This window comes from Manacus vitellinus, unplaced genomic scaffold (assembly GCF_001715985.3).
Source record: "Manacus vitellinus isolate BGI_N305 unplaced genomic scaffold, ASM171598v3 scaffold_1_pilon, whole genome shotgun sequence".
Classification (NCBI taxonomy): Eukaryota; Metazoa; Chordata; class Aves; order Passeriformes; family Pipridae; genus Manacus; species Manacus vitellinus.
This window is the reverse complement of record NW_021939396.1, coordinates 3256811-3278915: the sequence shown is the minus strand read 5'-3', so window position 1 is coordinate 3278915 and position 22105 is coordinate 3256811. Positions and strand designations below refer to the sequence as shown.

General features: G+C 40.3%; 1 protein-coding gene across 19 annotated transcripts in view; it reads right to left on the bottom strand.

The window, feature by feature from the left end:
* Positions 1–22105, bottom strand: part of PTK2 (protein tyrosine kinase 2) — a 175635-nt gene that overhangs the window by 8150 nt on the left and 145380 nt on the right. For 18 of the 19 annotated variants that reach the window (XM_029959399.1, XM_018075708.2, XM_018075722.1 and 15 more), the window contains 8 exons: positions 21607–21707; positions 20621–20710; positions 19118–19322; positions 12938–13049; positions 10481–10567; positions 9150–9287; positions 7677–7808; positions 1342–1404 (listed from right to left, as the gene is read on the bottom strand). In XM_029959399.1, the coding sequence (XP_029815259.1) occupies positions 1342–1404; positions 7677–7808; positions 9150–9287; positions 10481–10567; positions 12938–13049; positions 19118–19322; positions 20621–20710; positions 21607–21707 (928 nt within the window). Of the gene's footprint in view, positions 1–1341; positions 1405–7676; positions 7809–9149; positions 9288–10480; positions 10568–12937; positions 13050–13698; positions 14621–19117; positions 19323–20620; positions 20711–21606; positions 21708–22105 lie in introns of those variants that run through there. The other variant, XM_025895378.2, reaches the window with a different exon arrangement.

Here is a 22105-nt window from a genome sequence, read left to right as displayed (position 1 = left end):
CCCGATTTCTCATCCTCTCGATGAGAAACTGAAGTTGACTCACAGCAGCATGAGGCACTTCCCACTGCAAATGAAGACAGAGTATGTTCTGAATCTACTGAGAATGATAAAACTGCAAAATCAATTTCTGGAACCAGAAGTGTAGTTATCACGAATTAGAGTCTCTTTAAAACTCATTTTGCCCATGATCACCAAGTGTTTTCTTCACACTCTTTCAAATGGAGTGTGAAATTGTACTACCTCCTCTGGGCAGACAGGACTTCCCCTACAAACAGTTTGGGATCTGGGGGCTGTAACCTGTGACATGACCTCAAAATCTCCAGGGCATCTCAGAACATCTTCAGAAGCAGCACAGAACTTGCTCTTATATAAAGATGCAACAATATCCAAGGCATAACAGTAACTAATAGTCTTGTCCAATTTCATGGAAAAAATCTTAGGAGCTTCCAGACATGAATGTCTCCAGGGATCATTCTGCAGTGTGTCAGTTATACACTCATTCATGACTGTGCTTTGGCTGCAAATGGAGGAAGAATCCCTAATTCTTAAGTGGTGAAGAAATGCTGAAGCCAAACTAGGAGTTTACAATCTCATCCCAAATGAACCAGGAGAGTGAATTTAAAATATTCTCTACTTTAAAGGTGACCCCTAGGGAAAAACAGTGGGTGAAGCACCAGGTTTGTGTCATTAACAATCCCTAAACTAATCAGTATGATCCAGAGATTCCAATGGCAATTAAACAATTAGAGAGATGGTTTTAGTTAAACACACAGGAGTTAAGCCATTGAAAAAGAACACTCGAGCTGCAGCTGCTGTCTGGGAATAAAGGAATGGCTGTGGGATTTATTCCCATTGTTTCACAGAGAATCATTTACCCCAAACAGATTTCTGGGTCATACAACAGCAACATTTACATTCCTTGCAAGAAAACCCATTTAAACAACTGCAAAAGTTACTTTAATCCTGCTTCCTGTTGACAGAACTTGCAGAAAACAATCCACATTCTTAAATAAAAGCCCCAATTCTACAGCACATGACCACTTGAAAATTATTGCAACATATTTATAGAAACATTTTAGGATTTGTTTCAAGAACAGCTCCAACGGGGGGGAAAAAAACAAACACAAAACAAAACAAACCCACAAACCCCCCAAAACTGCTGCATGAACCCGTTTGCCGTGGCTGCCATTCTCGCTGAAGCTGAGCCTCTTGGAAAAGTTGTACAACCACGTAATAATAGTGGAAATATTTAGCAAAAACTTTAAGTTGTCTCCAACAACTGAGACGGGGTATGACACGTTCTACCAGGAAACCGGAGGAAAAGATCCCACATATACTCACTGGGCCCTGGAGACCTCCGTCCTCCCGGTCGATGCTGCCCCTGGAGAGCCGCACGTCGGGTTTCTGAAACAGAAATCAAACATCTCACTCTGTGCTCTCCTCACCCCTCGTGCCCTCAGCTTAGAGGCATTGAAAAAGCCAGGAAAATCCTGTTAAAAGCACACACTGACAAATCCAGATGTCATTTCATTCCAGCCCCTACACCCCCACCGCAGCCTCTTGAAGCCCTTGGCAGCCTCGGCTGCTCCCGCTCCTCCAGCACCCACTCCCAGCACGGGGCTAAAAACACCCTAATGGATATTCATAGTACCATTGCCCCAGCACAACACTGGAAAACCTGCATTTTAACTTTCTCAAAGGCAGCAAAAGTTGTGGTTTTCTTTAAAAAAAAAAAAAAAAAGAAGAAGAAAAAGAAACAAAATCGCTTGCTTCCCAACAGCAAAATTCCAACCACAGGATGAGAAACGCTGTGCATAAATTCCCGCTTCCTGCCCCAGGATGGCTTATATGTACTTGGCTCCCTCTCCAAGCCTGCAAATGGGGCCAATTACTGGAGCTCTTTAAACAGTCCATTTGGATACAGCAAGCTAACAAAGCCATCCAGATGCCATTTTCTCCCCCTACAAGCAACAAAAATGTCTATTTTATGTTTTAAGCACCGGAACCCGGGGATTGGTTGTCTTAAAAAAGTAAAAATTAAACCACACCTTTCCCCCCCCCCCCCAAGAAACTGGTAATTTTTCTCATAGAATATCCTAAGTTGGAAGGGATCTACCAGGATCACTGGGTCCAACTCCTGCCCCTGCACTGGAAAACCCCAAAGGTCTCCACAGCAAATCCAGGTAGGTTGTATTTATTCTTCAAGGACAAGGTTAATTACATAGAAAGACAAAGAACAGTGGATGTGAAACCAAGGTTAACCCTGATCTGCCAACACAAGCTCACAAGAATGAGAGCACGTCTCTAGTGCACAAATTCCAGCACTTAAAACCAGAGGATTTATCTGACTCTCCTACGAGACTGGATGAGGAGTTAATGAAAGGGGATAAAATGCACATCTACAGCAGTGTAAATAAAACTTCCTTCACATGTCTGCATGTATTTATACATAAAATGGTCACACACAGCATGAGAAGGAACATTTTTTATTTAGAGAAACGTAGGCGTGCAAATACTGAGTGTAACTAAACTGACCCCATGTCCTTTCAGGGTTAGTCTGGGGGGGGACAAATATATCCTTTTCTTGTTTAAAGCTACTCCAGATCCCTTTCCTCCTTTTAAAAACCCTAAAGAATAATTCCAACTCACATATCCTGCTAAGAGAATCTAAAAACCAGCAGGGCAGAAGGAACTTGCAAAGATACACTAGTACTGATCTTTTGTCATTAAAAATACTCCAGTTGTGCTTTCAATTTGTCAGGAAGGCTTATATTTGGAATTTTCATTCAGTCTTCTGCAGACTGAGTGAGGAACAGCCAGAAATGGTCACTGCCTGAAAAAACTTGCAGATTAAAAATAGACAATCATATCAGACAGGGAAATATTTAACCCCATAAACTTCTTTCATCTTTTTCCAACATTCTCCTCTGCCTCATCAAAACATGGATAGTCAGGAACACAAGGAACAACAGAGAAATATTCAACACACTTCTGTGTCCAGTGTCCAAGAAAAGGCCAATTACATATTTACTGACTTCAGTGTTCTAATAAATTCTAACAGCTCCCATTTTAGTAAATGATACTGTGATTTATTCATTTGTGTATCAGTGGAAATTTCAAAAGGCAAGTTACTTTACAGTAAAGGTGATTTGGATGATCAAACTCCCGTTGTATTTTAAAATACTACTTAGCAGCAATTCTTATGCCTCTGCAGTGGCAAGAACTTCAACTTGAGCCCCTCATGCTGGCCTGACAGCAATGCATTGCTGGATTTTTAATACTGAGAGTGTTTAGTGCAACATTCTCTTGGTCAAAAATCAGCCTCACACCAAAACTAAGCTGTTCTGTACTTCACACACCACTTCACAGCCCCAAAGCACGTCCTGCCATGTTTCCAGTCCCTGCCATGGCAGCCCTCCCAAAAAACAGAAGAGAGGGAGAACTCTTGTGTTGTTAAAATCTTGCAGAAAAACAAAATCTTTCAAAAGTAAAGGGATCTTTTGTCTAATAAATAGTCTGCTATCTGAAATCTTTGGAAATGTCAAGAGGATTTTTCAGACAGGATCCGTAACGTTGACAAACGGGGACATAATCTACTTTATTTCCAGTATTTCTGGCTACTTGCTAATAAAAGAACATGCAAGTCTTGGCGTTCTCAGGACATGTCGAATTTTAATGTCTTGGTGGGATTTTCTCAAGCTAAAAATTAAAATCCTATTTTAGCAACAGTTCACATCAATTATACTTGAATTGCAGTTCTCAGTGTCAAAACAGGACAAAACCACAACTATGTGGGAATTTCAGAAAAAAAACCCAAATCCAAGCATGATAAAGAAACTATGTGAGTTATTTCTTCTTAGCCTATCCCAGAAAGGACTATAAATTTCTCAGCAGAACACTGTTCTGTCTGCTGAGGAGTCACTAAAAGGCACGAACATATATATCTTTATTTATATGATTAAAAGTAATGCACGTAACATCAGTACAGTCACAAAGAAAGGTTCAAACTGGAAACTCCACATAAAGAGGGAATTAAACAGGCCCAAAAGAAAAGAACTGTTGTATAAAATGTTCAGAGATAGTAACATGTTTGTAGTGCAGCTTCTCACCCTCCACATGCACATGCCCTGGACAGTGACCTGTATCAAGCTTTAGGTGCAGTAATGCTTTGTCTTCGCTTCAGCTTTCTCAAAAATAATTTGGATATTTCTGTCCTTCCTGGAGATGCTCATCTCCAAAGCACTTGCTATCAAGAGAGCATGAAAGTCCACAAGTTTAATCAGTGCCCATTAAAGCTGCCAGACTATTGGGCTGTATCCACATCCCCTCCCTGGCAGGGGCTGGGAGGGAGTGTCAGTCCTAGATCCCTGAAAATCAACCCCTTCACCAATTCTCTTCTCACCTCCCAGTGAATGTATTTGGTACAATTTAAAATTAAACACTTCTTTACTCTTCAGGTTTTTACACAACAGATTCATTTGCATTCAGGAGTTTCCCATGAGGAGAGACCTGTTTGTTTTCTCTTTTTACAGCAGAATCTCAGAATTCTGGATTGTGCTAAGGCTGCAGCTTGCAAACAACATTTCTGTCTCCTCTCAAGCACTGACTAGTCCCATGTTCTCCAAGGACCAGTTTCAGGCAAACTGCTTACACTGATAACAACCTCCCCAAAGACCAGCACATTTCCATTTCAATGCCACTGCAACTTAATTCCCCATCTGGGGTGTCCCTTCCAGCACACATCAGCACTGTTTATCCATGTCCTAACGTGTTGTGAGTTGTGCTTTCTCCCTGTAGAAGCAGCAATAAATTCCAAGTCGTGAGCAAGTTGCTGTTACTCTGGGGAAACAAAAATTGTACCAACAGAAATCCCACAGAGGATTTTTTGTCTCGTTGAAGTGTCTTACATTAAATGTTTTGCAGTTGCTCTCCGTGAGTCCAACTCCCAGCAGTACACAAGTGGGATGTGCTGTAGAGCCTGAAGACTGGGTAAACAGAGATGCTTTTGGAAGTAGACAGGTAAACAGAGATGCTTTTGGAAGTAGACAGTTTACACTGAGAATATTACAGATGGTTACATAAATTAAATATTAAATGTTTTTTCTACGTAAGTTAAATATTAAAATCTGGCTCTCCTCTCTTTGTTCTTCTCTGTGCTCAAAAGGGCAAATATTCTTCTGAAACCTACCTGAAGCAGGGAGGTCCAAGACTTCTTCCTAAATCACCTGGAGTGAAAATAGGGAAAGTACTTCTCCTAAAAGCAGAAATGTCACTAGTCACTCACCAGAGGACATGGGCCAAGGAACATGTGTGTGTGTAATTTGTGGCTTATTTCTATGCTGGACCTTATTACGTGGACCTTAATGCCTTATTTTTATGTGTTTGGACTGTCATGCATGAGCTGTGGATATCCTTCAGGAGATCTGCAAGGCTTCCAAGAGGGACTCCCCACAACGACTCTTTTACCATCGTGATTCCTCCAGGGCTAAACTCCGAAATCCACATTCCTCTTCCAAGAAACACCCATCTATAAATGGAAGATTTCCCTGACACACATCCTGCCATGAGCTCAAAGACACCCTTTGCCTATCAGCAGCTTGTTCAGCTTCTGACACAGGGTATAAATCTGTAAAGGGCATTCAAGTCTGAACCCCAAAATCTCAATAGTCAAAATGTTAATGGGGAAAAAAAAAGAACTGAAGTCCCTTATGGATTCCAATTCCTCAATAGAATAGATGCAACAGAGATGGTGTCTCCTTGGAATAAAACTAACACATAATGAAAACACACTCTTCCAAACATATGCCAAGACTGTACTGGAGATAAAAGAAAAATCAGCAAGATCCTCCTCAACATCAATCTGGGGTATAATAAACATCCTAATGGTCCAGAGACTGAATCAAAACAGAGCAAACACTAGAAATATTTATCATTTATTCTGCAGAAAAACTCAGAAAGTTCTCTGCAGGAAGTTCCCACACAACCTACTCCCACCTGAAACGTGAATGCCTCATTCCCAGTAGGCACATTAATTTCTCAACAAGTTCTTGACCACCTTGGAAGTTTTAACTGTCAATGGGATGAGTTTGACCTCCTGGGTTGTGTAAGTCACAAGCAACTGGTGCCACTCAAGACTGGAAAACTAATGCCTAAATTAGGGAAGAAATTTTCCTTTCCCCTCCCTCTCTTCAGCTTGTAACAAACTGGACAAAGCAATCTGGGCACAGTGGTTTCTTTACTGTCACCCAGTGGCAAACTGCAAACTCCTGAGTGGATTTAGAAGAAAACCAGCTTCGATATCCTTGAATCAAAAGTAACTTCTTAACTCTGGTACAACATGAATCTCAGTATGTCCTGGACATAGGGGCATCTATCAGTAGCTCTCAAAAGATTTATCCTGCCTTGGTTGTCTTTACAGCCACTGGCTGGTTGGAACAGTTGGGAATACCAAACATAACTGAATTCCTGAGAGACTAAGACAAGTCAACTGGAAAGGAATGAGGTCTTGGTAATGCCTACATACAAGACCTGCTCTCCTTTCCTGACCTCTGGCTTCCTGGAGAATAAAGCATCAATTCTTGTTTTCAAGGAATTCAATGTCTTGGGTTAAAGATCCCTAGAAGACCATTTCATGTTCTGTGAGACAAACACAACCAGCAATTTTGGTGTCTAAAATAAAATTAATCCACTTGTAAGATTTTCCTGGAGACCACTTCTAGACAGTGCAGAGAACTCTTCCAGAGACCACAGACTATTTGTCACCATCTGCTTTAAATGGAGAGCTCATTTATCCAAATGTACCTTCCACAACACACCCAAGGAACCTGCATGGATACAGGCACGTTTTGTAAATACGTACAACATGAAAGACTTCCAAACTGAAACATCCCTTGAAACGTGCTTGAGATCAAACACATGAGTAATGTCTGTCACAACCCACACCAGCACTGTAAATTATCTACCTGTCCCACGAGGCTCAGGAACTCACAGGTTCCCCAGGAGCCTGCACAGAGTAACCTGCTACTGCCACCTTCTGCTCCACCTGGAGCCATGAGCCTCAAGCAGGAGAATTTTAACAAAGAACTTGAATTTTGACAAGTGGGAAGCCAGAGCTGAACCGAAAAACATACACCAGGGGCACTGACAACAAGGAAATATGGAATTGCAGAGAAATGGCTTTGGAAGATCCCATTACCAATGATTTCTTCCTCCTCCTTCTGGTGATGTTCAGAGCTCTTCCTCACCTCACAGAGCTCTCCTTGTACTTCTTCCCACTAACACATGTCATTATTCCTCCACTGCAGGACTGCTTACAACTCTTAGCACAGTCAGAGCCCTTAGATGGCTGATTATCCCTTTTTCAGGGGTGGAATACCCACAGATCCATCTCCTTTAGAACAAACTGGCAAACTCCAGACTGGCACAGAATTTTATCCACAACTTCCCACACATAAACACTCAACTGGATATAATGAGATTCACCAAAGGTCACAGATGTTCAAGATATCTGCAATACAGGACTCACTAGCTGAACGCTTAATTCAAACCCACATTTAGTAGTGACTCCTGCGTTCAGTAAATTTTCTCATTTCACAGAAATGACAACATTTAGCAAGCTGCAATAAAAAAGAAAACAATTAGAAGGAATTAAGGAGCACTCTGAAAGAAAGGATTACCAGGAATCGTTCCTCTTTCTCCAGCCAGCGCTGATCTTCCTCCATCTCTTGTTGCTGTCGTATCAACCTCTCCTCCATGAGGTGTGTGGGGAGAACTTGGCTCATCCCTCGTATGTCCATAGTGCCCGAATCCTACAATCCAGGGTTAAGTTTATTCAGTCTCACAACTTAAAATTTGTATAAACAGCTGCAAGAACTTATAGCTTATAAAAGAACAGATTTTTAGAAGCCCGAATGTGCAACAGCAGCCAAACAGAGTTCCTCGAACTCCTCATAAACTGAAGCAGAGCAGCAGAAGAAACTCTTTCCAACTGCAAACATTTTATCTGCCTCGGTCCTAAGTCACTGCAAACAAACAGATTTGAAAGATTCTGTTCTGGTTTTCAGCAACATTGTTGCTTCTTATTGCACTTCATTTGAGTTGGACAACAAAACCAGATTTATCAATTTTGTTTTCTTGGTTTGAGCAATAATGTAACCATCCAGTTGTTAGAAGCTGCAAGATACGTTGGGGTTTTTTTTCTCAAAATAAATATGCTGTTCAATGTTAGCCAACACTTGCAAAGCATGTCACAAAAACATTTTTTAATGAATTTTTGAGCAAATATTTATGCCTGTCTTAAGCTTACAAATACTCCACATACCATATCCCAATGTTGCCTGGAAATCATTAGCAAATAGTGTATAAATTAGTGTTTTTAAGAAAACCAAGGGGAATTTGGTAACAAACAGGTAAGTCTCAGCTATCACTTAAATGTTTATCAGAAGAACAGGGAATAGAGCTGGTTAGAGAAGGAATGGATTTAAGACAGAAGCTTGCATAAAGTGAATCTCTGTGGAAGGAAAAAAATGGAATGCAAATGTATTTAACACTGGAGAAAGGAAAAGAAATGACAGAAGGTTAAAAAGGGAATTAATTCGATGTTCCTTTCAGCAGCTCCGTGACATCACAAGGGGCTGAAGAGCATCCAAAAGGAATAAAACTCAGGAAGAAGAGTTTTGCAGACCATTTCATTTTCTGTTCTGGATAAGTTACAGAGAAGCCTCAGATCCTTCATCTGAGCTGGGTATCTCCCACGAGGGGTATTTTTACACAGTAATGATATTATGTATTTTACGTGAAACGTTCCCATCTCTATCAACAACACTAAGTTCCAGTAAAGCCTTCTTTTAACTAACACCAAATATTTGCTATCAGTCAGTTAAGATAATAAGTAGTAACAACAAGTAACAACGAAGAATTTGTGTTGACACTTCATGCCCAGCCTCACACAGAAGGATTTGTTTCAAAAGGAACAGAATTCAGTCCTGACTCCCAGCCCACCGAAGTGAGGCAATTTTAAAAAGCACCAGAGAAACACTTCAGTTTCCTACAACAGATCTACCTAAATAATAACAGTAATATAATTTGTAATAATAAAAATTGTGTTTAACTGTAAAGAACACAAAACCAGACGTGCCAGTTCACAATACCTCCATGTTTGGTTGCCACACTGATATTTCCTGAGGCCGATGGTTCCAGGAATCTGCTTGATCCAAGAGAGAAGCTTGCCCAGGATAAATGCTGCCTGCCATGGCTGGTATCCCATGAGAACCAGGGTAGCCAGACACCTTTGGGGGGGGCAAAAAAACCCCACACAAAGAAAAACAGGAAAAAAGGGAGATATTAATAAGACCTGTGCTTCCCCATAATTAGTAGCTACGTCCCCCCCCGACAGTAAAAATGAAAGCACAGAAATGACTCAATTCAGTCACTGAGAGGGAAGAGGGGAAGCAACATCAGAAGAAGGAAGCTGAGCCAAAACATGACAAAACCCCTCTTTTTTTAGTCTTTGATGATGTCTATCTATTTCAGAATACCTATATATATATTATTATATAGAAATATAACTTTTGGGGATAACTATAACTATTTGAGGGTGCCTATCAAACCAGCAGCATTAGAGTGTGTTCTAACCTCTTCAGTCAAGAAGATCAAAGTCCTCTGAGGACAAAACTAAATAGTCCTCTGAGAACAAAACTAAATCTATAGATACATATGTAAGAGCTACACACGCAGAGCTCGTGTTCCAGTTAATAGGAGCCTGCAAACATCACCCTACAGAGCCCCATAAAAATGTACCTCCTGCTGTATGTTACAGGCTTAAGACTTGAGTGACACCATGTAATTAGTGTGCTTAACTGCATGGGCCTGGGAAGTTCTCCACAGGAAAATCCAAGTCGTTTTAATGAGCCTGAAGTACTTATTAAACCAAGGAAAACCTCCCCCTCTCCATGAAAAAAACCCCTTGACCGAGATGCCTGTAAACAGTTGTAGCCTTGAACTAACCTAAAATTGACTCAAAGTCCTTTAATGAAAAACTTTTGTTTTAAATTTCTTCAGCAGTGTTAGGAAGAAAAGCAAAACCTCTGAGGATACAAAAGGTAGAGCAGCAGAAAATAAAATATGAATGATACCAAGGAAAGTCCCCCACTTTATAAGGCAAGTAATTTCATAGCTCAGCACAAATGTTAACATGAACACCACATTCCTTCAATAAATATGGAAATGGCTGATGTGTTTTACTGCAGTTTCAGGAATCTGAACACCACATCAGATATGGAAATATCTGCCATCTGGAGTAAACCTACTAGGCTCAGTTTGTGTTGTTTTTTTTTTCTGATGCAAAACAAAACTCATTGAACAGAACTGGATTAAAATAAACCACATAAGAAGTGAATCAATCCCACCAGCTGCAACTGAGATAGAAAGCCCCATTTGAAAAAAAAAAAACAAAAAACGTTCACAGGATTAAATGTAGTACCTGGTAATGATTTGGCTGTACCATATGCTGTGGACTTGGATAAAACCCTTCACTGGATCTGGGACTGGGGTAACCAGGTCTACTGGGCTGCAAACATAAAGGAATTTTTGGAGTCTTTAGAAACAGAAAACTAAAACCAGAAAATTACTTTTCAGTGAGACAAACATTTACAGGTGGTGATCCCAAAAACAAACTCAAAAAATCCCCCCTAAAATAGATTTTCTACAACTACTACCACTTTTTTAAAACAACTGAAATTAAGTTTTCCTCCATTTTTGCCTGGAAATTGATGCAGCTCAATTGTTTGCTTGGTACATCGATAAATAATGCTTGCTCTGTGAATTCTTTGTTCATTTAATTGCTTGCACCAAGTGACCTGCTCTGTGCTGTTCAGAGAGGACATCAGCTAAGAACATAATTCTTAAACCCAAGTTTCCAGGTGCAAATAGAGCATTGTTTCCAAATTTTGCTGTTAATTTGTGGCTTTTGTGACTGTTCCCAAAAGTAAATTCTTTTGCTTCAGTCAGAATAACACAAACCAAACTGGTTTGTTTACCATGATTATATCCATGTGGTTTTCTGAGGTATAAAGTTAGTTCTGATAGTTAACTTCTCTGTAACTAATTGCCTCAACAAGGAAGGTGCTTTTGATCAGATTCGGAACCTCCAAAGGTATATTTGAGGTTTGTTTGGGTTGTTTTTTTGATAAGGAACAGTGCTGCTAGTTGTTTCATGAGGAGAATCAAACAAAGAGGGGGAAAAAAACCCAAACCTCATCATTCTGCAAAGGGCTCCTTCAGACCACATTACTTTGATGTTGTAGAATTTATCATTACTTTATGAAAAAAGTCATTATCATTCTGGAGCAGGATGTTTTCTGTCTCAGGTTTCTAACAGAAATATCACTGTGAGATAAAAGTAATTTCATAGTATGGACTGTGATAGCTGTGAATTATTTGAGAATGTGTGCAAGGCTACGAATAAAATAGAGTTCAAGACCTATAACAACATAAAACTTTTATAATGAATCTTGGGAAGAAGAAAAAAATTAGTTGTCAGCATTAGAAGATTAATAATAATTAAGAAGACACTTAAAAAATCTCCTTTCTACAGAATTCAACTTGTTCCAATGCCATTATTATGCACATCCATATTTCACACAAAAATAGCGTATAAAAAACCTAACCAACACCTGCATTACAAACACAGTGAGGACACAGTGACCCCCTCAAAAGAGACATGCAGTGGCAGAATTAACTGCAGTTCTGACACTCCTTTGGTCCAGTGTTTCGCCTTATATATCACACACAAAGCTCCAACGATTATAATTTCACATATAGTGCAGCTCACATATTACATTGGTAAAGGGAACTTATTCTACCTGGATTAGCCCCAAAGCTTCAAGACTAAACAAATTCTTCAAACAAGGCTGTAATAATCAAGCAGCATATTGTTCCAATTTATGGAACAATTTATCTGCTTCTGTAACTTGGAACACTGTCTATTTAGATAAACACCAAATCCTGCTAATTCATCTCAGATGTCTGAACAGGTCTGAAATGAAAGCAACAATTTCACTGCCCTTATTCCTGGGGTGTCACAAAGTTATCAAAATGCAGAACTAAGCAACAACCAGGCAACAACCTGGATATGGGGAAACAAAAGAAAATAAAAATAAGTTGCCTTCCTGTGAGTGTTGGGGAGTGTGTGCAGCAGAAGGTCCCGGAATCATTATCAGTTCCAGAGCCTGTGTATAAAGCTCCAGGAATTCACCACAAACTGATCAGGACACAGACAATATTCCACATTACAGTGGTGACTGCACAGAATTAAATTCTTCAAAATACAGGCTCAAGCCTTCAAAATAATCGGCAAAAATAACTCTGAGGAGAAGCAGACAAGTCACTGAGAGGGGAGAGCGCTCAGGAACTGGTGGGGTTGGACTCCCACAGCTGCATAACACATCAGTGACATCCAACCAGGACAGTAATGAAACATAACGAAGTGGAAACTAAACCACATACGTTCCTTGGCAGCAAACCCCTAATTTTTCTGACCAGAAGAAGGAAAATACAATTAGCTGACTTCTATCATTTCACCAATGTGTTATAAATAAACTTCACAGGGGCCCGAGGGCTCACTAGCCAGCGTAGAGTGCTGCAAGAAAGAAAAAAAAAAGAAAAGGCCAGGAAATAATTTTGTGGCAACTATGGTTGCCTTTTACAAATCAAACAACAAGGAATAAAAATCATTAGTGAAATATCATGGCACAGATCAGTTCTAATCACAGCTTAAGCAGAACTGGGTCATTTCAGGATTCACAGATGATGACAAATCTGGCCAGAATGTTGTGGTTTGAACAAACCCATCAGAGGAGGCTTTGAAGAAATAAATGGAATAAAAAGAGGGGTTCTGTTTGGTTTTTTTTAAATACACGTAATTTGCAGTCTTAGCTACCTTGGGAGGAGCTTCATCTGATCCTCCTGAGTCCCAGGATACTGTGACTTGTCGCCTGGATTCCATTCTCATTCGTTCTTCTTGCTGCAGCTTCTCTTCCTCCAGTATTGTACTAAGAAAAACATATCGTAATTAAGTAAAACTCCAGTTCAGCGATGAACAAACCTCTCCCCAGAGCTCCTGCATTTTTCAGACTGATAAACACTACTTAACAAAGTGACTGAGCACAGAAAAACCACCTTCTTTCACATCCACTAGTTCAGTTTCTGAAAACCAGTGTCAGGAAGAAATATTTCTGTAGGATTACTTTTGAAAACAGAAGCAGCATCAATTTTTCAGAATGCTGTGGTTCATCTTGCACAAAATTGGTTTTGCATAACAGTTCTTTTTATGTGCAATTAGACAGAGAAATCCTCAAAGACAATCAATCAAGCACTTACTTGCATGAAAGCTTATTCTTCACAAGAAAATATGCTACTGAACTGCTGCAAAGGTTCAAAACAAATCGAAAATGTTCTTTACTGAAACTCAAGAGCTTCAGATCACTGGGATTTTTTTTTTTTTCCTTTTTGAACAAAGCAATCAAAAACCATTTTAAATACTTCTGCTCTCACGCTTTAGCCCAGCCAGGAACACATTCAGCAAAGCAATTTAGCAAAACAGAAAGATCTGACAGCATTCACTCAGCTTCTAAGCATTCAGGTCAAAAGGCTGCATTTTCACAAAGTACAAGACAGTAGTAAAACCAGTTTGCTACTTACCACTGTTCTGACTATTACAAAGCCTGTTTGAAGCTGAACGTGCTCCTGCTGCCCCCACATCCAGCCTCCTCCCAGCTCTGCTATGTGGCTTATTAATGTTGGATATTTGCCATTTGAAAAATACTCAGAATGAAGCTTTGAAAGAGGGAGCTGCCAATTCCTTGGAGCTGCGCGCTACAGGGACAGTCTGGAGATGTGAGCGGGGCAGATTATTTCCATATCGCCATCCCCAGTGTAAAGATAATCCTGTGAAGGAGCTATTCCCAGCTCCTTTATCACTCAGGAGTTTCCAGAAACAAAGCTAGGTTCTGAGTTTATAATCTCCTGTTCAGTCTGCTAACAACCACCCAGAATTACTCATGCAGGGGATGAGATCAACTCCAGCAATCTATTCTCATCGTGGAACTTTCAGTGCTTATTTCAAGAATAAATTCCTGCTGGAGACGAGAACTTTGCTTTTCCTTACTCAGCCAAAAAAAAAACCAACCAAACGATGCCACTTCTAAAAAGCAGAGAAGTCATCTCGTCTCACTGCAGCTAAATCAAGTTTATAAGTATTGCTGCAATTTCAATCCATCATTGCTGAAGCAACACAAGAATGTGGAACAAAAACAAAATCAGACAAGTTATTTGCAAAAGTCATCTTACTGGAAATACCACAGAAACACAACTACAGCCCAAGAGAGGGAATAAAGAGAGAATCTTTCTATTTTACCTCTCTTTTGCTTCAGAATAAGGAAAATGCAAGATTTCATACTTGAACCCATGAAGAACTAGCAAAACCCCCACTGCTTTAAAGCCAAGTCACACTTCAAATATCCAGCCTAAGTTTTTATATAAGAAACCAGCCAACACACATCCACAACCATGAACCACGATTACCATCTTTCAAGGAATACATCCAAATTAAAAAGACCCAAAACAAAACAACACCAGAAAATCTGCCCAGATTAATGAATAAAGCACGAATAAACTACAGATTTTTAACCAAGCTGTTGATACAGCAGTTGCTCTAATCTGAGAAGAAGAACAGACCAGAGTTGGCTACTAGCAGCTGACTAAATTTAGAGATGGCTTATTGACAATTTGGGGCCACGGGTGGAATATGTCACAGCACAGTCCTGTTCTTCTGTAGAATGGAGTAAAACCCCAATACCCCTCTCTGCCTTGCTATCAAAGCCATTTTATCTGTGATGCCACAGCATTCAACACCATCAACTTAAACCCCTATCACTGGAAATTACAAACTTCTATTGAAGTGACCTGGTTTTCTTAACAGGGGCTCAGCTTTCTGCCTTGCAACCCCAACTCATCCCACCCTGCTCTCCCGTCGCCTGTACCAACGGGAGGTTCTTTCCCAGCAGCCCAGAGGTCTCAGGCTGAAACTGTACTTGGATGCCCTTGATTCTGCTGACAAGAATATAAAGTAGAAATGCCTCAGAGAAGCATTACTTGAAAAAAACCACAAAGAATATAAATGACTCACAGAAAGGTCTTTGTTTTCACAAAGGGGAGACCGATCCGTGCATGGAGTCAGAGTGTGCCAAGAGATATTTTTGACGTTTCCTCAGTGCAGCTGCTCAAGTTCTCTGAACAGTTTATTAGAATATGCAGAAGGTCAGGAAAAGTCAGATCTAGGCATATTTTCCCAAACTGCACATATTTTTAGCAGCAACGAGGAGCAAGCAGAGAATTCCATCCCTATGGTTTCCCTAGCAAACCCTGAGGTAGAACAGACAAACTCAGCTCAGCTTCTGAGCGAGGTGAGGGCTGATGAAAAATCCCAATTATTACAAGTCCACGTAATTGATAAACTTACTTAATTTACAAAAGACTTTTTACAGAAATTGGCCTGTGACTGAAAAGGAAACACTTACTGGGAGCCTCAGTGTAGGAATATTTTAAATACTGAACTGTATCCTCACATTCCAAAAGGCCCAGCAGCACCAGTGTGATGTGGGAATCTACAGTAAGTGCTGACCCCAAAAAAGCAGCTTCTTCCTTTCTCTCTGTGATCTCCAGCCACCAGAAATGCCACATTGGATGCAGATGAACGTATTTTCACATCCTGTTCTAATATGAAAGCACTTGTATATTAATTACACGTTATTCCTAATGGTCACCATCAAGGAGCAATAATGAAGCATTTTGCAGCCTCCAACATGTATTTCAAGTATGTGCTATAGTATTTTTTTGTCAGGATGCCACAAAAGAAGAGGATTCAAACCACCCTCATCCTTCCTGGTTTTTTTTCCTTTTATTTATAAGCAACGTTTCAAGATCTACATCAAATGCAGTGACAAAAAGGTTCAAGTTAAGTTCTCAGCAGCTAATTATCTCATTGTTGATATAAAACCAGACCTTAAAAGCATAGAATCAGTCTTTTTTTTCCCAGCTGTATTCAATGTGAACTGCAGCCCAAGGATGCCAGTGGGGTCATGCACTCTGTTAAAACCTGTGACCAACAACCTCAGCAATGACACAACTGATGTTTATTTTGTGATTTGTAGCAGGAAGGATTAGTGAGAGGTACTTTAAACAAAATTCATTCCATGATTCAGTGCAAATGTCATAAAATTACATTAATTTGAAAGCTCAAAATTAAGATCCTTTTATATTATTTAACACGTAGTGCAAGACAAAAAAATCTGTTCTACACAAAACCAGCAAGGTGACATGATTCCCAATTAAAAATATCTCATATTCTAACTCTGACCAAGTCAGTGAGAGTCACAGGAGAGCAGGATTGCACCTCACTGTCCTGACCTAATCTGACTTTTAACCCCTCTCCACCACTTGAAAAAGGGACTTGGAATCCAAGGAGGAATTAAATTTGGAAATCCATAACCCACCCATTTGTTTCTGTGTTTGCTGGGAAGACTGACTCAACCCTGTCCACTTAAGACAGATCAAATGCTATAAAAATTACTACCCTAATACCACTACATAAATTCATATGTAATAACAAATAACAGTGTATAAATTGTACAGAAATCAGCACCTTTGCATTGCACAATCAGCTGCAAATACAGTTTGTGCAAAGCAGCTGTTACTATGAAACGGGGAAAGCACCAAATAACAGAGACCACATGAAATGCTTATGGTCCCATCAGTGCTATTTCAGATGCAGGAGTTTTTTCCCAAAGCCAGGGACTCTTTTCTCATTAAACCAGAGAGGAATGCTGCAGTGCTGGAGCACTGACTCCAAGCAAACATCCAGTCTGCTCTCAGCTTGAAGAGACTACCCTGGACAGGATCCAGAATGTGCAGCAGCAACACCACAGGGAAAGGCCACCAGGGAAATGGCTTGTTTTTGCAAGTTCATGGGAATCTGAGTTTTGAAACCCAACCTTTCCTAGCTGCCTGAGATTGCCTCATCATCAGGGAATTGGCAACCTTTCCAGCAAGAGGCTAAGTCTGTCTACGAGCAGTGCAAAGCAGCCCCAAGGACAACCGTGCTGCCTAACTTTGGGAAATAAAGGTCACCAGTTTGGAGTGGCAGAAAGCTCTGCTTTGGTGGGAACAGAGTAAAAAATGGATTTTAGGGTTGCAATGGCCCCAGGAGAGAGGCTGTCCTCTAAGCAATGCTTCAAATCTCCCAGTATGAGTAGAGAAGCAAAAACCCCTCCACACTCGGTGTATTTTCCATCTGAGTGAGAGAATGGTTTAGCTTGGAAGGGGCTACTGGAGGTGTGGAATCCAATCTCCTGGTGAAGCTAGCTTCATGCACAGTAAGGGCCAGCTCCTCAGAGCCTTTTGCAGTCAAAGTTTGAGAGTCTGCCAGCATGGAAATTCCAGAGTCTTTCTGCATGGCCTGTTTCAGAGCTCACCGATGGGACATATTTTGGTGTGTAACCAAAGGAGACCCTGACTTGTCACATGCCCTGACTGCTGGTTCTGAGGAGAGCCAAGCTCCTGAGCACACTCTGGATTTACTCATCCTCTTACTTTCCCGGTGACATACTCTCCCTGCTTGGGTTTACACACCACTGCCATCTTCCCAGTAACATTTTTCAGGGCTTCATTCTCACCTGTGCCAACCAGCTTTAAGTTATCAGTACAACCTGACTGCAAATTGACAAGAATCCTATTCTTCCAGAAACAAAACAAAAGAGAAAAATCAAGTGAACTGCCAATTCCCACCTATTCCCCACACATCGTTTCCTTGCAATCCCTACCCAGCCCTGCCATTCCTTCCTTTGTGGTTAACTCCATGCAGTCAAGAGGATAATGGTAAGTTATCTACGATAAGGGAGAAGTGTTCTTCTAGCTCTGTGAATTATAAGTCTACACAGGAGCTCCCAGACTAACAGATGATGAAACTGTATGAAAATTTAAGAAATAGGAAAAAAACTTAAAGGTATTTAAGTTATCCATACAGCAACTCTGAAACAGCATCATAATTATACTCAAATTGTCCCTTATTTTAACCATCACAGAATTATCTTGAACTATGAACATCCAGTGACAGCAAAGAATGATATTATGAAAATAAAACATGTCACAAAGCACAACTTAGAAACAAGACGTAAAATAAAACTGAAGAACCTGGCACTGAATTAAATAAATCCAAGAGCGGATTGTCAATGTACAACACCTGTGCATTGTTTGAACCCTGTACTGACTCACGCAAAATACATACTCAGCCCTCATAAAATCCGGAAGTCACAACATTTGTGACCCAATTTGGTCACAAATATCAAATCTGTCTGTCCGTTATCTCAGTGAGGTTTCAAAGTTTAAACATCGCTCCCACTTTGGGGCTGACGAAACGGAGATACGGACACTGGAATATATTTATTATTGCAGATTAAACTAAGGTGTGAATTTAGACTGGTCTCCAAGCTGTGTGCTCACATTCACTCCAAGACAAACAAAAGGTAGTCTATATCCTGGTGTACAAAGGGCAAAAGAATTTCTAGTCAATGATGCTGCATTTATTGCAGGCTTTGTAACTGCCCTGTGACAGCTGTGTCTGTGCAACCACTGTGCTACATGCTATGAAAATAACTTCCAAGAGCACTCACCTGATGCTTCAGTTATTTAAGAAAAGATACATTTTTACCCCAAATGTCCACAACATGTTTGTCGGGATAATTACTCTAAATTCTTTCTACCTGTCTCCCCAAAGATGGTAGCTAAAGTTATAAACAAATTGCTAGTAAAATGTGAAGTTTTTCTTGGGAGAGAAAGAAGATGATTCGTACTTCCAGTTATCTGAATTTACTGCCGAATCTAATCTTCTCTAGCAGATAAGGTCCGGTTTTCCAAAAGACTAACAGCAACCTGGCCTTCTGAAGATAAAACTTAACACACCATGTCTCGTGTTTTCCACAGAGAGAAAATACCATAACAGAAGATAAAGCGAAAATAAATATTTCTGAACAAGGAAAACGACCTTTCAGAAGTAAAACCCTACCTGAGTTGTGCTTTAAGTTCAGTAAACCTGGGTCTCCTGCTGGGGTCGTAGGCCCAGCACTTGGTCATAAGGCTGTAGAGGGTGGGAGGGCAGTTTGGAGGCATTGGGAGCCGCTCACCGTTCTCGATCCGCCCAATCACATCATTGTTCTTCACTCCCTGGAAGGGCTTTACCCCGTGCATGAGGATCTCCCACATACACACACCTGAGAAATACACACAAAGCAACGTTTTCCCCACTGCCAGCAAACGACAAGACCTGTTAAAGAAAGAAACAACCGCCAATTTTGTACTAACACTGCGATTTATTCCGAAGCGTGCAGTCAGGGAATAGGTTTGGACTTACCAGCTGGCAGCAGAGGAGTGATCACTCACACAGCACCAACCTCACCTACTGATGAGGCAGCACGACCCACAGCCTGGCCTCCCACTGCACTGCCTTTTACCTTTACCTGCTCTAAGTCACAGGGGTTGCTCATATTCAAATCTTTCATACGAGGTGGAATGAGCTGTGTTTGCTTTTCCCTTTGGCTCGTTCCAACTGGCCTGTTTCGACAGGTAGGGTGTATTTTCACTTTGAGGGTGTTTTTAACGCTGGCATCCATCCAGATTTTTTTGTGTTGAAACTATGTAATAAACCTCTTTCTACTGAAACAGCATTAAAAGCACAAAGGGAAACGTGGTCTGTTGCTTTAGATTGGCCAAGATTTTACATTAGAATTCATTTCTCTACCTCTGACTGTACTAGAGTTTTCTTCAAACTATTACATACCCCTCAATTAACAACATTCAAATTTTAATTTGTAAAAAGGGTGAACTCTTGCTTGACTTTCCTTGCTCTGATTCCAAGTCTCATCACCTTTGTTCCCTAAAACAGCCTGTGTTCCATCTGCCCAGACCAGTTGTATGAACCAGTTTGAGCACAGGTGATCAGATACATAAAAAAACTCATATATTTAGGAAAAAAGATCAAAGCTTCAGGATATGCCTATTTAGCCTCATTTTTACTCAGTGTCTGATCATACTCTGTAAACTGACAGGAGCTATGAAAGACAAATTAAGTGGGAATCTGGCATTAAAGATCTAGAAACAGGGTATTACATACGATGAGTTATGCATTAAGCAAGGTTTATCACCATAAAACTCAAAATGCAAAATAGAAACAAGCAATGACAATGGTATAACACAAAAAAAAAAGAAAAACAAAAGCAAAGCTCCAAAAATCATCTCCTTTTTAACTGTGAAATAATTTCCCTGTACTTTCATTTCTGTCAGCTTCTTACTAGCGGTAAAAAGGCACATGAAACTTCAGGCTTACTGAGTAGAAAAAAAAAATAAAATAAATACAAAGATGGAAAATATGCTGGAAGAAACTGGATTTTCAGAAAGTACAGTAAACATTGTGCCAAATATCTGGAAATTATTCATTTTTAGTAGTTAAAATGGAACACTGAACTTCTCCAACAAGACATTAAAGAATCCCCACCGTGTGGTGTTCACTTACCAAACATCCACACATCACTAGCTGAGGTAAACCGTCGGAAGTTGATTGACTCTGGAGCCATCCATTTGATAGGTAATTTTCCTTTGGAAGCTACAGGGGAGGCAAGAGAGGGCAGGCTGTTATCTCTACTACTGAGCTCAAACACAGATTTTGTTCTCAGGGAAACAATTCATATGCAAACCCCATCTCCAGTGAAGCACTTCAACTATCGATAAATAAAGTTGTTTGGCTTTACCTAAACCAGAAAAAAGAACCAACAAAACCCAAAACAATAATAATCCCCCAAACCTCCCAATAAAGGCCTCAACAACAAACCTTAAAAGCACACCAAGAAATGATCATGTCAAAATTATTTCCCCTCTCAGCAATTAAAAAATGAAATGTAGCTCAGTGAAATGAGACAAATGAAACAAGGAAATATAACGAAGTGTAAGGGGACAGATAAAGCATATTTTTAAATATATAACTGCAACCAGGAATATAATGAAGATGAGATTTATGAATATGTGCTTTAACAATATAAGCCAGCTTTGAAATGCTACTGTTTAGTACCCAACATGCAATCTCTATTCTCCTGCTGCACTTCCCTTCTATCAGGCACTGCGGGACATCTCTCAGCTGCTGGAGGCACTCAAGATCAGTATTCCACCCAAAATGGGGAAAAACGTAGGCTTCAAAGACATTTTTGTACTGAATCTCCCTAGTTCAGTGGCATCTGAAGTCTGCAGCATAACTGACAGCACAGACTCAACATTTATGTGTACCTACATGTGAACCTGATACTTCTTCTAACTGAAATCAGATCTTGTGATCCTTCTCCTTAAGCACATATGTAGGAATTTACTGCCATTATTAAACTGTTGACTAACTTGTCTTTTCATACAAATACAACAGCCAGACCAAGGAAATCTGGTTAATTCCTCAATATTGAGGGAGGCAACTGTGTACTAACTGTCCTGCAAGAAGGACCCAGAGTGTCAACTTACCTTTGTAGTAAGTACTGTCTTCCATGTATCGGGACAAACCAAAGTCACCCAATTTCACACAGTCAGTGGTAGACACCAGCACATTTCTAGCAGCAATATCCCTGCCAAAGAGAGGGAATAGTATTTCTAGTAATTTAAAAGCAAAGTGGTGAAGTACCACCTGAAGAAAATTTACCTCCTGGCCTGCAAAGGTAAGGAAGGGGTTTAAGATCTCAGTCCTGTATGAGGTTTCCTAATAAGGAGCTCAGATTTTGGTGATACCACAGGGATTATGGAAAGACTTTGGAATTTCTGTCTTGCAGTTTCCCAGGTGAGACAACTTCCCTTATGTGTGTGTCTCTGGACTCTGGATGTCAGCAGAGGTGACTAAGTACTGACAGATTTAGCTTTGAGCAGTGATGTCAGTACAGCAAACAGAGCAGCGCTGCTTTCTCCCACTTCATTGCAGTGTCAGTTTTGTTTTGTGAGTTTATTGCTACAGTTAAAATAAACAGCTACT